We start from the raw sequence: 18,360 nt of genomic DNA, 5'->3' as shown, positions 1-18,360 counted from the left end.
TCCCAGTGGCCAATGGGAGAATGGCCAGTCAGATTTTCAAACACTGCAAATGTAAACTTACCATTCCTGCCGTAGGACTCTGAATCATAACAGGAGTCCAACCATCATGACGGCCCTGTCATAAAAGACCTTCAAGGACTCTGTCCCCCTTACATCTGGGGTCCTGCCCCTTGGACCTGTATAGTACCCTGCTGGAAAACACCTTGGTCAGAAAAACACTGCACAGGGTTCCATTATGCAGGGTCCAGCATTGTAAGGCTGCATTACAGACACACCTCGAGGATTCTCCTCTCCTATCCAAAGAGGCTCAGATACCATCCATTTTGGCTAACAGCTTTTCAAATGGATTCAATCGAAGTCCTTGATTCTCAGCAGAACTGTTTTAGACCTCCAAGTATACTCCAAGAGCACACGCAGCACATCAGTGACATCTACCTTACAAACACTGGCGAAAAAACTGAAGTACTTCCTGTATAGGAGGGGTTATGTTGGAGAAGACTTCCTGTTTGATTTATCTGCTAGTGTCCATTCCTCTATAGGTGGCATATAACTCGCATTGTCATGAATAACCTGCTCTGTATCCCGTGATGTACGTAAAGAAATGCCAATCAAAAATATGAGTTCGGGAAAAGGTCCTGCTATTAGGCTTGCTAGAAGCTTGGATTGACAGGTACAATTCATGCAAAAGCCGACTGTCCTGTAGCACCAAGAGGTGTTAAATAAAAAGTTACAGCAATTTCAATCTGTATAGCAGTTACATACATGAAAAGATTCAAAGGATACACTACCAGACTCTGGATTTGGTACCAAAATAATCATTTTATTGTTTTTTTAATTCCAAAAGTATCATTTGCATATAAATATCCTTCCCAATGTAGAGATGTCATTGAACAATATAAAATGGTGGTGCACATCAGAAACTGAAGAAAGTAGTGGTGTAGTTATATTAAGGCAGGCAATTCTCCTCTTCATGTACCTGCTAGAAACACTATTGTTGGCGCAGAACAAGCGTTATTTTACTGACCCTCCTTTTAACAAAAATATAGCTAAAAGATAAAAACGTGACATATGCTTGAATTTCTAAAGCTGAACACCAGGCAGATAGACGCAAGTGAATGCAACTCTGTATTCATTCTTAAATAAAAAAATTTCTCAGAGCAGCAATCAGACAGAGCAATTTAGTGTGCTGCATGCAAATGCACAGACAAGCAATATGCTGATAGGAGGAGAGAGCAGAAAGATTACCTCATTAGCCAGTGGCTGCTCTTTCACTGTCCAGTCAGCAGACGGGAGGTGGAGTGAGGAATCCACTGAATGCTTATTACAGTATTATAAGAGAAAGTGGTGTCCACTGGCCTGGCTGTGATGAGTGGCATGTAAATGACAGAACTGGATCAGCAGGAATACAAATACTTTAGCAGGTAAAAAGTAGCTCTTTATATGTTTCCTCTACACATTTAGCCACTTGCCTGGGGTTCAGCTTTAAAGAGCAAGTTTTCCCTTTCCAAAAAGCGCACTATACTATCCCCATCAGTGGCTTTCACAGGAGAGAGTACATTCTGCAAATGTGCAGCCTGAAAGAACGGACAGCACTCCCTCCCATGGCACTTGGGGGAGCTGGTCCTAACAGCTGCTTCGTCCCTACAATAGTTCAGGACAGAGATATCAAAGACTGCAGAAGATTTCAAGAGGGCTTCTTTTTAATGTGGTTTTGGCCTAGGTTCTTTAAACAGTAAGGGAGCCCTGGCTATCAGTTAGGTTTAGCACACTATACTGCTATACCCATATGTGGCAGCACAGTGTGCTTTATGGTAAAGATGAACTTAAACTTTAAGTGGTTAGAGTTCACCTCTATTCAAAATGAGATCTGTTTTAGGTAGATGGGAGTTGGCTGCATCAAAACCACAGCAAGATAAACCCATTAGAGTTCACAGCTCTCTCTCCACCCATGCAGGAATTTACAGCCTAAACCCCTCAGAGTTATATACACACAAATAGTATAGGCTAGTTTAGGTGTAAGCCAGCTAGCCTACCCACATGGTTTTGGAAGGGTGGGAGGCACATTCTAACAAAGAGAGAAAGAGTTCAGTCTTGCCAAGGTGAGATACCTTCAAAACTGGAATGAAACATTACAGCAGATGAGAACAGCTAAAAGATCTCCCTAGAAAAAAACCCAAGATAATATGACGACACAATTATAAATTGAAATATTCATTTTAAAAAATTATATCAATTTTGGGTGGACTAAATCTTTAATACTGGCAGCGGTAAACTACTAACAAATGCTGCCTTTGAATTAATTTAATATACATCTTCTTAAACAGAATACAACATCTTAAACTATTTTTTAATAAGTTCCAATGAGTTTGTAATTCAAATGAAGCACTTTTGGGTGGATATAAGTGATGGGAAGAGTGTTGCCTTTTACAAAGTGAGAACACTATCCTGCCAATCAAGGATGTAGGAAAACATGGCTACTAGAGAGCTGCAGCAGGGTGATCTTATTTAGAAAAAGGGGGAAGGGTTTAATTCCAACCAGTCACAATTCAACTGGCTGATCATATCTACATTCTTGAACACATGCTCTTTAGCTTCAATGCACAAAATGCCAAAGAATGAAGGACAAACTTGCAATCCTTCAGATTATAATGTTATCAGACTTTCACTTGAATGATCCTGCTGGTTAAAAATGTACTGCAGTCAATTCATGCCAAAAGATACTATTATTGTCATGGGCAGATTGGGATATTAGACAAGCTGTTCCCCTGAGAAAAGACTGGAATCTGAGATTTCTACTGTGTACAAAGATGTGCACTCAAATGCAAGCAAGTATATTTATTTACGTATATCAAAAAAAGTTGCGCTACAACCAAACCTCAAGCTGTTGGCACAAAAAAAGTGTATATAATGAAATTCAAAGGTAAGATACTGCTCTGCTAAAGTATATGTGAATAATCCAATCTATAAAAGATCAAACACAGTTTAAATAATGCACACAATACATCAAAAACTTGTGTGCAAAATTTTGTGAAGAACAAAGTTCCATATAATCAAGTCCGTGTCAAAAAGTTGCAAGTCCAAACTCGATCTGCGAACACTGAGGTCACTATTGCGTGTTCACAGATGGAGTTTGGACTTATCACTTTTTTACACGGACTTTATTATGTGGGATTTTGTTCTATGTTATTGTGTACATTATTTAAACTGGTAATTTTTAGATACAAATTAGCGAAGCTCCATCTCTTATCTTTGAAGTATATTAATATAACAGCTATTGAAAAAAAAAAAAATAAAAAACAGTTCAGCACGCAGTGTTACGCCATCGTACGGATTCAAATATCATCTAACACTGGTGGGGCAGGTTAAAGTAAACCTGTACTGAGAGAAAATAGAGGCAGCCATTGTTGACCTCCTCCTGAAAATGGTAGATTCCTGGCTGCCTCTGAACTTAAACACTCTGAGCCATTGATCCAAAAAAAGTACATAGAAGTCAGAACTGCTGATCTGTATACTAATTCTGTCTTGATAACTCGGACCAGAAGACAGGCAACTAGCATTTTCAGGCGTAGAAGTCTATCACTTTTCTCTCTGAGTTACTGGATGAATACGAGCATTTAAAATAGAACTTTTTTTTCTCCATTTTGGATAGAGTAAGGGAGGGTTATAAATAAAGGTTTTTGTTTTGCCATGTGTCCCATGGGAGAGATTTACCTTCACTTTCTGTTCCATTTCCAAAACAGGAAGTGAGAGGAAATCCCTTTAAATTGAAGGGAATCTCTTGGGGGCCACCAGGTCACCAGAAGATTTCCCCTCTATTGCTTTTCTGTGGACAACCCAAAATGTGTGATTTTTTTACTTTCAATGGTGATGGCAAACAGGACAAATAGAGAAAGTGATTCTCCCCAATGGGGACACAGACATCAATAAAAACAGAGGTGTTCTAGTCCTTCTCCACTCTATCCAAATCAAAAAAAAAAAAAAAAGGGTTGCCTTTCGTTTAGTTAGGAAGGCAATTATTAGGTCATGTTTTCTTCCAGTAAGATGAAGCAATGAAATTGTTACCATTCCAAAAAAATATACAAAAAAATAAAGTAGTTAATAAAAATATTCAGTAGCTTTAGTTATTTCTCTCCACCTGCTAAGCAACCTCAGGCATATCAGTTACAATAATCTCTATTAAACAAGACAGACTAACATGTTTGTTCTCCCTAAATAGTACATTTTTACTTATTTTTACTTAACGATTTAATTCAATTATTCAAATAATGAGCATTAGCTGATACCTGTAAAACGTTTAATGTCTCTATTTTTTCAGACCTTGTCCACAAGCACCAATGTGCTTCACAACATTCTGCAAGCTCCTTAGAATCAGAGACTGTAAAACTGTATAAACACCAAGAAAAGTAGAAGTTAAATAAAATGTCTGTCCTGCATCAAAGCTAATTCAGATGAAGTGCTATCAGTGCTGGTGTATGCCAGTCCTTAAAGTGACTCTGTCGCTGATTTAAAAAAAAAAAAAAAAAGCCCACCCTGCAAAAGACTATTTATACTTACCGGATGAGCCACACATTCTTAAAGTCTTTTTCATTTTTTTTTAGCAAAATTGGCTGCAGACTTTCAGCATCTGTCACACATTTCCAGGTATGCTGGATGTCTGTGGTTCCACCCAACAGCTTCTACTACTGTGGCTGCAGGGTAGAACCAAAGCACTTCTAGGATTCTGAGATGCTAAAGATTTTAACAGTGGGTTCCTTTGGGGAAAAAAGCAAAAGAAATGAAGAACAGGCAGAGGGACAGTTAAGTATATTTTCTTTGGGTGTACTATTTTTAATATCCCTACAGAGTCATTCTCAAGGAATTTTTAATATATAGATTCTTTTTAACCAGTCTGCAGAATCTAATATGGGCCTAGATTCAGTTTTGTGGGAAACAAGCACCAAAAAGAATTTCTGAAAACTCAGAGCAGCTCACAACCTGGATACACTTTCTATTTACAGTAAGACAACAGGAAATAAAGAATAGGATGTTCAGGACAATCCCAGATATCGGCCAAAGCAACGAATACCAAAAAGAACCTGCTAAAAATGCTTGTACAAAAGTGGTGAAAGGACAGCTTTCTGCAACAATCCATTCAATGACAGAAGGCCATCTTTATCGTGTTCATGGGATCTTTCAGAGAGGAATCACTGAGATGTAAGTCAGTTAAGACTGGGGTTTGCATCTCCTGGATTTCTCAAGGTCACTATAGTGCAATGAAGACAGTACAGATAGCACAGTTGTTAAAGCCATCACAACAGACCATAAAATCCTTTTTCCAACTGAATTCTGCCTTCCTTTAATATTTAATTATAGGCACTGTATACAGAACAACACTTCGCTGCTTCTGCAAACAGTAATCCCAGCCTTTCAGCGTTAACCTCTAAGGGTTCAAGAGGCACATTTTAGAAGATGTAGTGTCTAACGGACAACAGCCCATGACTGCTTAAAACGCAGCTGTATGCGAAGCTCAGTATGAGCACCGGGTATCATCATTCCTATACAGCTTGATGTTCAACTGGAAGATCAAAGAAAAGATGGAGAAAGGCTAACTATTGTAAGAATGTAATTCAAAAAGGAAGAAAAATCATGAGCAAATAAAGTGGCAGTTGACGTTTTATGATAAGTCTTCAGAAAGCTGTTGTGCTTGATCGGGTTGCATCCTTATAGCTTCTTCATATCCAAGAGGCTGCAAAGAGTCTTCCCTTCAGCAGATCATCTTCATGATTTCCCAGCCTTCTTCTGAGACTTGCTCTCTCTGTCTGAAAATCCTCCACCATACTGCTCCATTACTGGAGGTTTCAGAGAAGAGGAATCCATAAACATGCTGGGAATGTCACTTCCAAAATAGATCTTATTGTTCGCTGATATGGCTTGATACTTTATGAGCTCCAGATACTGCGGTGTCAGTTTTAACTGAAAAGGAGAATGTGACAAATGTAGAGATACATAGTAAGTTAATGCACATAGAAAAGAGAGATCCAGAAACAAATCTATTTCTCAGCTATTAATTATCCTTAAATGAGAAGTAGGGCCAAGTTATTTTGGCTAGATCTCTCCTATGGAGCAGAGGAGTGAACTTCGTTCTGCACTCCTGTGACCCCCTTGTAGCTGGCTAAAACCCACTATCATCTGACATCACCCAGCTGGAGGGGCAGAGCAGAGAGCCAGTGACCTACAGTCACCAGCTCTCTGCAGACTGAATACAAAGAAATGAGCCATCAGCCGGCAGGGGACAGCTGCAGCTGGGTTTGGTCTGCAGCCATCTAGATATGATTTTTTTGCTTTTATTCTTTTCCCAAACTTCTCTTAAGGTAAACCTGTCATAAACCTGGGAAATTTAAACTAAGGTGAGAACATTTCTTAAAGTGTTACTAAACCCAGGACCCTGCATTCACTATATCTGCTCTCCCACAGTACACAAAATGTGGAAGTGCAATTATTTTAGTAAATATAAACTGCTAAATACCTTTTATCATCAGCAGTTAGAGCAGTCTTGTGACTTCAGCAGAGCACTGGTTAAAAAGTTTTTTTTCTGATCTAGAAGGATGCAAAACCCCTGACTTTTGTCTAGACTGTGCTGATCGGCCCTGTGCTGATTACATGCACTCTCCTAAAAAAAAAAAAAAAAAAATCTCTCTAGCAATACACACTAAACTGAGCATGTGCTACGGGTTAGGTCTGTCTTATCAGGTGGACATCTGAACAAGAGGAGGGACAGAGAAAATGGTTACTGTTGTGGGTTTAGTAACACTATAAAGCTTGTTTTAGTAACAACTTTTTTCAGGTAAATGTCCCTCTTACCTTGTTAGCCTCTGCAAACTTCTCAGCAGTGTAAAATTCAGCATCCGCTCTGGCTCTTTCCCTAGCAAGGTAAGCTGAATCTGAGATGAGAACACAAAGGGCAGGTGTTAATCAGCAAGCTAAATCAAATATGACCTCCAGTCTTACCTTCCATCTTGCACAGTTGCACAAGCTCCTCTCCTATACTAGAATTATTCATTTTGATTTCACTGAATACTGTGAGCTTCTAACAATGTGCATTAGAAACTGCAGCAAGTCAAACAACTAGCCATTTCCTCCCCAGCCTTACTGTACCTGGCTCATCCCTTTTATTAATTTCCTTCAATCTTGGAGGCTCAACATCACATGTAGGCAACACCTAGGGCAGTCTGAAGGAATGGGCATTTCTAAGCAGACTGCTTTTGGATGCAAACAGCCAGCCACCCGTCAATGAACTTCAACATAATTTCTCCCAAGAGCCAGCTGACTCCTTGCATCAGGGCAAATGGCTCTTGAGAAGAGTACTGGGGGGGATTGGGTGCTGTGATGTTTTCAGGAAACCATGTGCACCTCCCACTAGCCATGATCAGCCTGCATTGCATAGCAAAACAGAAAATGAAAAGACTGTATTTAAAAATATCATTGAATATTTTATGATGGGGAAATAGGAGAAAAACAGGAAGCAAAAGTATAAAAACAGCTTAAATCTCAGTATTTCTGCTAAAATGTCAAATAAGTGCGTAACACCGGTGATGTCTAAAGCAGAACCCAGGGCAAATAGCTAAATACACATTTTCAGTTTTATTAACCTAATGTACGGTTTACTATCTTACTGTTAAGCCAGTCTTGTGTTTCACACACATCTGCATAGTGAATGAGCCGTAATGTAGGTGGACCATTCTCCTTCAGATCAGAATGTCAGAGTGAAGTTTTAAAGGATAATTTCACCTTTAAAAAAGAATTATAAATGCACATTTTTTTGGCAGGTAAAATAATGTGCATTATTTTTTTCTTGAAAGCCTGTAAAGCGGTGCACCCACCCGTGATCTGCAATGTCAGGCTCTTGCAGATTTTCAGTACAGTCAGCCCATACCAGCAGAGAGTTACTGAATCTAGGAAGCTCAGTGGACCACAAGAGCAGTCATCAGTGCCCCGGAATTCATTGAGAACTGCAAGCTGTCTGCCGCAATGACTGACGGTATTTGTAGGCATTTGGTCACAGAACTCTGTGAATGAATGCCACGGCTGTGGGGGCGGAGCTCTGCAGTTTTCAAATGTGACAGTAGGTGTGGAGAGAATATCCCCCACACAACATCACAAGAAATGAGTGGATGAGCAACATGTTACATGTTCTACTCTAAATATAGGTGTAACATCTTGAGAAAGGTGAACTTATCCTATAACTAATTTACATACTTGTTCCAGATAGTGCCTCACATTATGTCAGGTATGGAACTAGCATTTTGTGAAGCAGCAGTCAGCCATATCAGCATCCATATTCTCTTGGTATAGGTTCCTTTAATGTCCATCTATGTAGCATACTAATAAAGTATAATTTTATTAAACCATGAGGTGCAATGTCAAATTTCACCAGCTGGTGGCACCTCTAACTATACAAAACAGTCCGAAGCCGATGTGAGATTTGCATTAAAACTAAAACATTTTTCAATTTGCTTATATGGCTATATTCTAGTAAACTACACTGGTGAACATCTTAAATGCAGTACCTATAAAACACTAGAACGTTTAGTCTATGAATTATCACTTTGGCATTTCTATTTCAAGGCATTTTAGAAGTAATATACAGCAAAGTTACACTGCAATTTTTGCTTGATTTAAATTATTGTATTTTAAGTGGATCTGTTCATTGTGCCTTGAACTGAAATTATGAGCAGAGAAAGCAGAACCCCATAGCAGCAGCTGACCAGGACTAAACCATTGGAAACCTTTAGGACGGTATGCATGCTTGCTGTTTATTGCAAAACCGATGACAAAATCAGCATGGGCACAAATAAGACAATGAACAGGCTCTATGGCAGGGGTACTGAATTCAAGTACATGGAGGTCCAATCAGTAAAAGATTCTTCCAACGAGGTCTGGATCGCATGTTTGTGCCATGACTCAAATTCTTCACATCACAACCCCTATCTCCTCTTAGGTTCATTACCTTGTAGCTGGAGAACGTTTGTGAAATTGAACGTGGTTCCACCCCGCATGGAAATGTGCTGTACTTCATCAGGTGGGCAGGGGTACCACTAGTTCCTAAATGCACCCTCACACATCGCCACCTATGGCACATTTTCACATACACCAAGCGGCTTGGTGCAGCGCAATTTTAAAAGCAGGGTCAGGAACTTCTTTACGGTCTCTCTTTAGGGTAAGGCAGCACTTTAAAATGAATGGGCTGCCCAACATGCGACACGTGCATGCAAAGTCCCTCTCTTCCCTGCCCTTCACATCAAAATCCCTCTTCACATTACTCTCCTCAGCCCACCCATAATTGTTCTCACCCCCCCTCATAATTGTCCTTTGCCCCATTACTGTCCTCAGCCCCCCCATTAGTGACCTAAGTCCAGCCATAAATGTCCTCAGCCCCCTATTACATTACTGTCCTCAGTCCCCCGCCTCACATTAATGTCCTCTGGCTCCGCCCACTAACATTACTGTCCTCTGTTACACACACTACAGTTCTCAGCCCCCCTATAACTGTCCTTAGCCCCCATTACGGTCCTCTGCTCTCCCATAATTGTCCTCAGCCCCCCATTACATTACTGTCCTCAGCCTCCCTCACATTACTGTCCTCAGTCCGCCGCCTCACATTAATGTCCTCTGGCTCCCCCCCCACTAACATTGCTGTCCTCTGCCCCCCCCCCCCCCACCCACACACACACAAACATAACAGTTCTCGGCCCCCCTATAATTGCCCCCATTACTGTCCTCTGCTCTCCCATAATTGTCCTCAGCCCCCCATTACATTACTGTCCTCAGCCTCCCTCACATTACTGTCCTCAGTCCCCAGCCTCACATTAATGTCCTCTGGCCCCCCCACTAACATTACTGTCCTTGGTCCCCCCCCCCCCACACACATTACAGTTCTCAGCCCCCCTATAATTGTCCTCAGCTCCCCCATAAATGTCCTCAGCTACCACATAATTGTCCTCAGTTCTCAGCCCCCCTACAATTGTCCTTAGCCCCCATTACTGTCCTCTGCTCTCCCATAATTGTCCTCAGCCCCCCCATTACTGTTCTATCTCCCCATTAATGTCTTAAGCAGCCTTACTTCACATTCTCTCCCTCCCTCCTGTCCTACCTTACACAGGAGAGCAAGAGGCACAGGAAGATTGGACAGAGGCCGGAAGCTGCAAGCTGGTGATTGGTTGCTAGGGCTGAACTAGCAACCAATCAGCTGCCTGGTAGCTCGGGAAACAAACCCGCCATACTGAGCTGTCTATCCTCCCGCTGGAAGCTACAAGGATTACAGCGGTGACGGCTGCAGGGCGCAACAGGCTTCTCAATAGTACGACCACGGCAGTCTGGGCAGGATAGGGAGTTGGTCTGCCATTTAGTGATGCTGGCTCTATGGAAATGATTTACTAAAACTGGAGTGCACAAAATCTGTTTTAAAACAAAAAAACTGAACTAAACTATTTTACAATATTTCATGATATCTTTCTTCCAGGTCAAACTCTATTAACCTTTTGAATGGATCATCAGCCAAAACCCTTTGTTCAAACTGAAAATAGTGATGGAGGGTTAGAACTTCTATCAGCTCTTAAATGTATATTCTCAGTTTTTATCAAAATGATTTTCGGTCATATGTTAGCAAGTTGTACCCCCACAGAGGAGATTTCTCTTTTCTGTCTGACACCTGTCCCCTGGACAGGAAATGAAGGGAAGTTTTCCTCATGAATAAAATCCTAAAAAGACTTCTAAACTCACTGTGCTAGCAAATGAGTTTTTATTGCTGCCAGTATACCATGGGACCCTGGGGAGGGATTGCCCATCTTTCCTGTTTTGACACACAACAAGGGGAAGCTTTTCTGTCAATTCTTGCTCTGTCTGACACCTGTTAAATAGGCTGCAAATGAGGAGGATATTTTGTCAAAACAAGGACACAGAAAGTAACTAAACCCATTTATTTAACAGTGCAATATAAAAAGTTACATTCCAGGCATGCCAGAAATGCCAACTGTCACATGTGTCTGTGCTCCCAACCAAATCCATCAAACTATCACATGGCTGGTGTCATAACTGACCACAAGTGCAGCACCACAGCAGTTACAGATCAAACAGTAGCTAAGATGGCAGCTTTCTTGGCTGAAAAGGATAGGAGGGTTTACTTCCACTTTAAAGCAGAGCTAAACCTAACAATTTAAATGTTTACCAAAATGGTTACATTCGAAGCATGCCTTGAATGATAACCATTACAGTTATTAGTGTGATCATGTTAGGTCTCAACCAAACTGTCAAGCCATCAAATGTCTGGTGTCATAACTGATCACACCTGCAACACCATAGTAACTGCAGATCAAACAGGCTAGGATGGCAGTGTCTTTGGCTATAAAGAATAGTAGGGTTTAGTTCCACTTTAACAGAGGTTCTAATCCTCCTCTACACTAAATAAAATCTTACAGCAGAACACATTAGTTCTTCTGTCTTATGACCTCATCTGTAAATGCACAGATTACTGATTATTCACCAGAGAAAAGAAATCTCACACTGACCTTCAATCTCAGAAATGCGTTTCTCAGTTTCCTTCTCCATTACTTTTTGTTGATACTGAATTTTTGCCACTTGTGCAACTTTTTCTGCCTCTGTCATGAAAACACAGCAAAGTGCATTGTTACAGACTATCATTAAAAGGAGAAAAAGCTCTTATGACTGTATTTTATAACATTCGAATACGCATAAATCCCACAAAATACAGCTCGTTTTTCACCAAACTTCCTTTTTAAATCTAAAAATGTTATGTATACACTTTACAATGTGTCACAAATATTTGACAACATGTTCAGGTATAGGTTTAGAATTAGAAACAAAAGGTATGTTTAGGGATTAAAAGCTACATTGTGGGAGGCAAGAGAGAAAATCACATGCTCGTCTGTTCTCCTGCTTTGCTTTAATTTCTAATTCTTTAATTCAATTTTCTCTTCAAAGCAGTATTCCACTTGGAAGGTGCAAACTTACCTATTACCGCTTTTTTCCTTTCAGTCTCTGCCTCTTTCTCTACCACCTTTTGCCTCTGCGCAGCAATCAATAGCTTGGTCTTCTCCCCTTCCCTGAGGAAAAGGTAAACACTGGCCAGGTAAATACACAAGGTTTTACATGCTGCACATTGATAAATATTTGAAATCATTACCTCTTCAGCATTTTGGATGTGTCTGATATGTCCAAAGTCTTAAGAGGTAAAATAAGGTCACAATTGCAGTTCTGTGAGGTAAATCCCACTTAGGCCCCCATTTAGCCGTTTACACAGTCAGCCATCCTTCCCTAACTGCAGGTAACCCCATGGTGTGTGGCTACATGTGAACGGCTGCTATCAGCCTGTCATTGGTTTACATATACGCTGAGCAGATACCATCATTTACACACACCTGGGATTCCAGTCATACGAATCCATGTGAAGGTGCATTAAACAGCTCCTACAGAAACAAGTGTCCTCAGCGGAAGATTTTTCCTCTATTCCTGTTCTGCTTACAATTAAAAAAAATTTCCTTCACAGTCAGTGCTAGTTACAATGGTCACCTAGACAAATAGAGAGTGTTAATCTCCCTAACAGAGACACAGAGCAATTAAATACTGACACCCCTTACACCTCTATTCAAAACTTTTGGTATTAGCTACACCACTGTAATGCATACAGTGGAACAGAACTGCTTCAAGCTGGCCAGATCAGCATGCCTTACATTGACTGCATTTCCCCTTCTGCACTAAGCCCATGATCATTTCAGTGATCATTATCGTCACTCTTCTGATTTAATGAATAACTGTTGTATCCTCGCTGTTGTGTGCCTACACTGTGGTTGCCTGCGTGCCCCCACGGTTTTACCTCAGTATGCCTTTCTGATCTCCCTCAGGCTTTCTATGTAACCATCACTTTCCTTCCTAGTCTATGTACTCTTTAGTGAACAAAAGGGACATTCTCACTGGACAGAGGGAAACAACTGGGCCTTGTCCAGAATTTAGTAAAGTCAAGTTTTTATTAACCCAGTGAGTTTTCTGTTTCAGAAACCTACAGAGTGAATGGTTTTCTAAATAATAAAAGGTGTACTTTTACTTAAATACTATTTGTATTAAATACTATTTTTATTTTTAGTATTTTAAACTTTTCTTTTTATTTTAGATTTTACTCAACTCTTCCTATTGTATACATGCATTACTCTTTTGCTCACTCAGAGATTACAATCAGAAATGACTTGCTGTCACTAGTTTTCTGTGTCAATATATTAGGGATATTAAAAAGTTAATACTAGGGATGCACTGAAATTTCGGTGGCCAAAACGTTTTGGCTGAAATCACTCCTATCAGCCTTTGGCTGATATGAAAAAAAGCACCAATACAGGTGCCGAAAATAACCGACCTTGCCGCCACTGCCACCACCGCGACCAAGTGGTTCTCACCCTTAGCTTAGAAACCACTGAATGATCCCGGCGCTGGGCATAGAGATTAGTGAAGGAAAGATGGCCTCAACTCATCTATATGCCCTTGGAGGACTGAAGCAATGTCACTTCTGGCTCTGGCACCTTGTAGAAAAGGCCATTTTTTAAATTTATTTATTTTAAAGCTCTACATCAATGCTTTTTTTGATCTAATGCTTTACATTGTAGAGGAGAGACATGGGGTCTTATTGACCCCATATCTCTCCATACTTATTTCTATCACAAGGGATGCATGCCTTCCTTGTGATAGGAATATAAGTGACTAAATTTTTTTTTAAAGGGACAGTGTAAAAAAATAATTAAATAAAATGTAAAAAAAGTTTAAAGTGCCCCTGTGCTCGCAAGTAGTGGTGATACGTAGGCCACACCCACATAAGTAAATGGTGTCCAAACCACACATATGAGGTATCACCACAAACGCCAGAGCAAGAGCAATAATTCTAGCACTAGTCCTTCTCTGTAACTTTACACTGGTAAACTGTAGAAATTTTTAAAGATTCACCCATGGAGATTTTTAAGTACCGCAGTCTGACACCATTCCACGAGCGTGTTTTAAATTTTAAAGCATGACATGTTGGATATCTATTTACTCGGCGTAAGATTATCTTTCATATTTTACAAAGTTTTTTTTAATCAGTGTATTTTTATATTAATTATAATTATATTAATTTTTTTTAAAAAACTGTCCATTTCGGTTTCTGTTTTTGGACAAGTGCTTCCTGACTTTTCGGTTTCGGCACCAGAATTTTCATTTAATGCACCACTAGAGTTAATATGCTTGTGAAGCCTGCACTATGTTTGTTCACTTAAGAACTTATGTTCTTTTCATGGAGAAAATCTTCAAAACATGCAACAATTGCAAAAAACATGAAATGCTAGTTACTGGAGCCATGAACAAAAAAAGCAAATTAATTGACCTAGAAAAAAGCACAATAATAAAATATTTTTCTACGGAATATGACAGACAAACATTTTCACATCTACGTTATAATCTGTAGGTCGGCCACGTGACTTACATTAGTTCAAAGTTTCTGCGGATAGCTTCTGGAATCTTTGGCTTAGTTACACGTACCGCCTAAATAGCAAAATTTACAGACAATACCACAGATTAGCTTGCAAAATCATAACAATTCAATAAAACTATATTATTCGGAAGCTGTTTAATACCTGTATCGTGAGTCCAGGGGCCATGGAATTAAGCTCCTTCTGTAGTGACAGTTTAAGGTTCTCATCAATCTGATCTATACAGACACACATTGGAAAATGTTAAGTGGCCTACCTAAATAAAACAAGTTCAACAGTTTACAAGCACAAAACACTGAATAAGGGCTCGTTCACACTTGACTGTTTTTCCAACTCTTGCCAAACGCCCCTATAGCATTTGACAAGCATTGGTCCGGCGTTTGCCAAGCGTTAAAAACGCCCCACAAACGCCTCTAATGAAGTTTGAATGGTGTTACCACTCCGCAAACGCCTTGCAACCGCACCGCAAATGCTGGCCGGGCGTTTGCAGAGCGTCACCATAGACTTGAATAGGAGGCTTCAACTCCTCCTGACTCGACCAGAGGCGTCCATTTTGCCGCGACGCTAACGCTCTCGTTTGAACAGCACTATGTGCTGCAATGTGCAGAATTTTCCCAGGCATTAGGGAAACGGTAAAAACGCTTCCCAAACGCCTGTCTGCCGCTTGCTAACAAGGCTAGTGTGAACGTAGCCTATGTGTCATTAGCTTAACAACAAAGCAATATACAGTAAGACATTTTGATGAATAGTACACAGGAAGTATCTCTATTGTTTGTACGTGGTGCTCCCCACTATATTTTCTTTAGTCTATAAACAGAGGAGTGGTGTTGTAGACTGAGCGGGTGACACGAAACGGACTTGAAATAAACAGAGAGGACTCATACACGAGGGAGAGGCAGATGGTGCTGAATTGATAGCTAATACCCAGCTTTTGAACATCATAAGATACTATCAAGATTGTAACAGAAGGGAGAAGCATTTGCCAACTACAATAGACCTTGAGGGGTTTGCTGCTTTTAGCAAAATTAGTTTAATGTCCATTATTTTAATTATGGCCAGTAAGATTTATGTTGTACATAAGAGATTTGAGCTGCGGTTGTTGTTGTTTTTAACAGTTAAAATGCTACAGAAAAGAATTTAGAATTTTTATTTTATTCCCACATGTTGGATTAAGATTGACATAATGCCTGCACACATCTAGTCTACTGAAAGAACACGTCAAGAACCCTAAAAGCCTGGGAGCTCTATTAGCCAGTCAGCGATTTCCTACAATCTTTTTCGCATAATAGCCCTTGGATTTTGAGGGCTGCAAAAGCAATGAAGTATGTTCAACTACCTCTAGGTACCTGCTAGCCCATCTAAAGGCAATTTAAAAAGAAAACAATACTTTACCATACCTCAACAGCCCCCCTTGTACTTCCCATGCTATGTACAACCCCTTTACAGAACTCAGAGCAGCGGGCAACTTGTACTGCTAGTTTACCCTTCCATTCTCCACTGAGCCAGCAAGGCCATAGGGTAATCAACATGAGTTGCTTCCCTCCATAGATTCTAATGGAGAAGCAATTTCCATGCATACTTGCAAGTAGATGTCAGATCCCCTGTTGATTTGATTTATGTAGAGAGAGTATACACATCATGGGGAAAGCAGAGTCGGGCCTGACAGGTTTGAGATGTCAAAGTACAGTGATTCTTAAATCCACAGGATTACCCTGAAGTTGGCCATACACTTATAGTTTTTTTCTATTCATCCTGCAGGCTGAGCCTCATAAATTACGGATTCCTCCATCCACACTGTACAGTGTAGATGGATAAATCACCTGCTGTGGTTACTGTATTTTGACAGCCAGCCCTGCCAAACAGTGGCTGCATCTGAATGGATGTGCTGCCGTTCAGTTGATAATTTTCCACATGGACAAAATTCAGTGTATTGCCAGCTTAAGGCAGAAAAAAAAACAAAGTAAAAAACCGTAAGCAGGACAACCCTTGAACAACATGCACATTTCCTATTTTCCCATGTTTTATCCTTTTGAAGTCCCTGTATGGACAGAAAAATTAACTCCCAAGAACTCGGGGCTAAACAGACTCCGAGATAACACAGAAGTGTGCAGAGAACACAACAACTCGGAATATCTGACAGGATTAACAGGGTTTTTGTGCACTTATGAAATAACAAAACAAAATGCTTTCAATAGTAACAGACCAAAAGAGATCATGTAAGAGAAGTTTATTGTTAGGGTTTACATAAGTTTTAGTAATATTAACATTTCAACTTTTTAAGGTCTCATTAAAAATCTTAAAAAACTGTTTTTCTGTAGGATAAATAAAACACAGATTCCCACACCTAATGGAATAAAAAATTAATGGAATAAAAAAAAAAAAAAATGAGGCCGAAATGTTAGAAATCTGGGTGTTACATAAATGTGTGAATTATTCTAAGTACACTTAGAACTGTGTTAAAGCTGAACTCCAGGATCTGTGTTTTTCTTTCAGATCTGAGCAGTAAACCCATCTAAATCACTGCCTCTGTGCAGGAGCTTCCTGTATTACAGTTCCTGCTATTCTCTCCTTGTGAAGACTGTCTTGTATCTGCCCCTTCCTCTAGTATTTTGATGTTATCTTGCAGTAGGTGGGCCTGCTGAGTTCCTCTCACAGCTCCAAAATCTGCACAGCACAGTGATGCCACCTTTGTATGGTTATATATGAGCTTGCAAAGGTGTTTGGTGCATACAAAGTTGATGTGGAATACTTGGGGGCTATTGAGGGAAGAAAACGGAATGAAAGTTTTGGGCCCAGAGTTTAGCTTTAAGTTTTACTTTGTCGAAAAATAAAGAAAAAGTAACCTTGTGTAGTTTTCGTATAAGCAGAAAAATAGCTTTTAAAAAATGTCATAAGTATTCATAATTCAGAAATAAGTAATCCTCGCTGATTACTCCAATGAATTTTACTCACCAAACAGCTCTATATACACTTCCTGCAGTGTGTGAACGCTGCAAAACTGATTCAGCTCATGGTGGATTTTGTTAAAAATTAATGTTTTGTCATAATCTGCTGTGTAGTTCCGCACAATGTCATACACTGTAAAAAGAAAGAGAACACATTTCAAGTACATCAACATTGCGCTTTGCAGTAAGCTGAAGATGCTGCAAGGTTCTTTTCTAATTTTCATACAACTAAAGTCTATAAAGCAGCTTCTGTCTGCCATAATAAATAGGAACCTTCACATCTTATTTTCTATAGGCCCCTTTCACAATGATGCACTGAATCTGACCATGTGTAGCACAATGTACTCGTGAGTTTGGTGCGGGTTAGCTGCACTTTCCCATAGAGTTCTATTATGCCCCATGGTTTGGGTGCACTTTCTGAAAGCACACCAAAAGTCCCGCATGCAGGAGTTTGGTGCACCTTCAGAAAGAGCACCCAAATCATGGAACATAATAGAACTCTATGGGAAAACACAGCTTACCGCCGTGCGGTCAATCCATACCGCATTAGTATGAAAGGGGCCATAGGCAATGATTTAAAAGTCCCTACAGGTAATCAGTTTGAATTAACCCTGAATAATGGGCCTAGAATTATTGCTCTTATGAAGACATGCACAAGCAAGTTTCGTACATAGGTGGTCCCCACATATGCATTTACATGCATTTGTACATGCTCAACATTTATTCTAGGGTTGGGTGGGTGTAACTAATTACACTTTTTTTTCTTTAAATAAGAGTTCAATTACCTTCTTTCCTGGCCACAGAGGCTGAGAAAAGTGACATTATACATGTTAATTATGGGGTTTTACTAATTAGGGGAGATCAGCAAATGTTCACTGGTCGCCATCCCATCTACCCATTGACAGGCCTAAGCC

General features: G+C 40.0%; 1 protein-coding gene across 1 annotated transcript in view; it reads right to left on the bottom strand.

The window, feature by feature from the left end:
- Window positions 1-799: 799 nt before the first annotated feature.
- Window positions 800-18,360, bottom strand: part of LOC149435445 (erlin-1) — a 54,800-nt gene continuing 37,239 nt past the window's right edge. The window contains exons 6-12 of the mRNA XM_089662643.1: window positions 17,454-17,579; window positions 14,646-14,719; window positions 14,495-14,553; window positions 12,007-12,098; window positions 11,544-11,633; window positions 6,841-6,920; window positions 800-5,952 (exon numbers count right to left, since the gene is read on the bottom strand). Coding sequence (XP_089518769.1) covers window positions 5,758-5,952; window positions 6,841-6,920; window positions 11,544-11,633; window positions 12,007-12,098; window positions 14,495-14,553; window positions 14,646-14,719; window positions 17,454-17,579 — 716 coding nt within the window. The 3' untranslated portion in view covers window positions 800-5,757. The remainder of the gene's footprint in view (window positions 5,953-6,840; window positions 6,921-11,543; window positions 11,634-12,006; window positions 12,099-14,494; window positions 14,554-14,645; window positions 14,720-17,453; window positions 17,580-18,360) is intronic.

This window comes from Staurois parvus, unplaced genomic scaffold (assembly GCF_062004578.1).
Source record: "Staurois parvus isolate SC_StPar_1 unplaced genomic scaffold, SC_StPar_1.0 ptg001507l, whole genome shotgun sequence".
Classification (NCBI taxonomy): Eukaryota; Metazoa; Chordata; class Amphibia; order Anura; family Ranidae; genus Staurois; species Staurois parvus.
The sequence above is the reverse complement of the archived record's forward strand: the minus strand, read 5'-3'. Positions and strand labels throughout refer to the sequence as shown.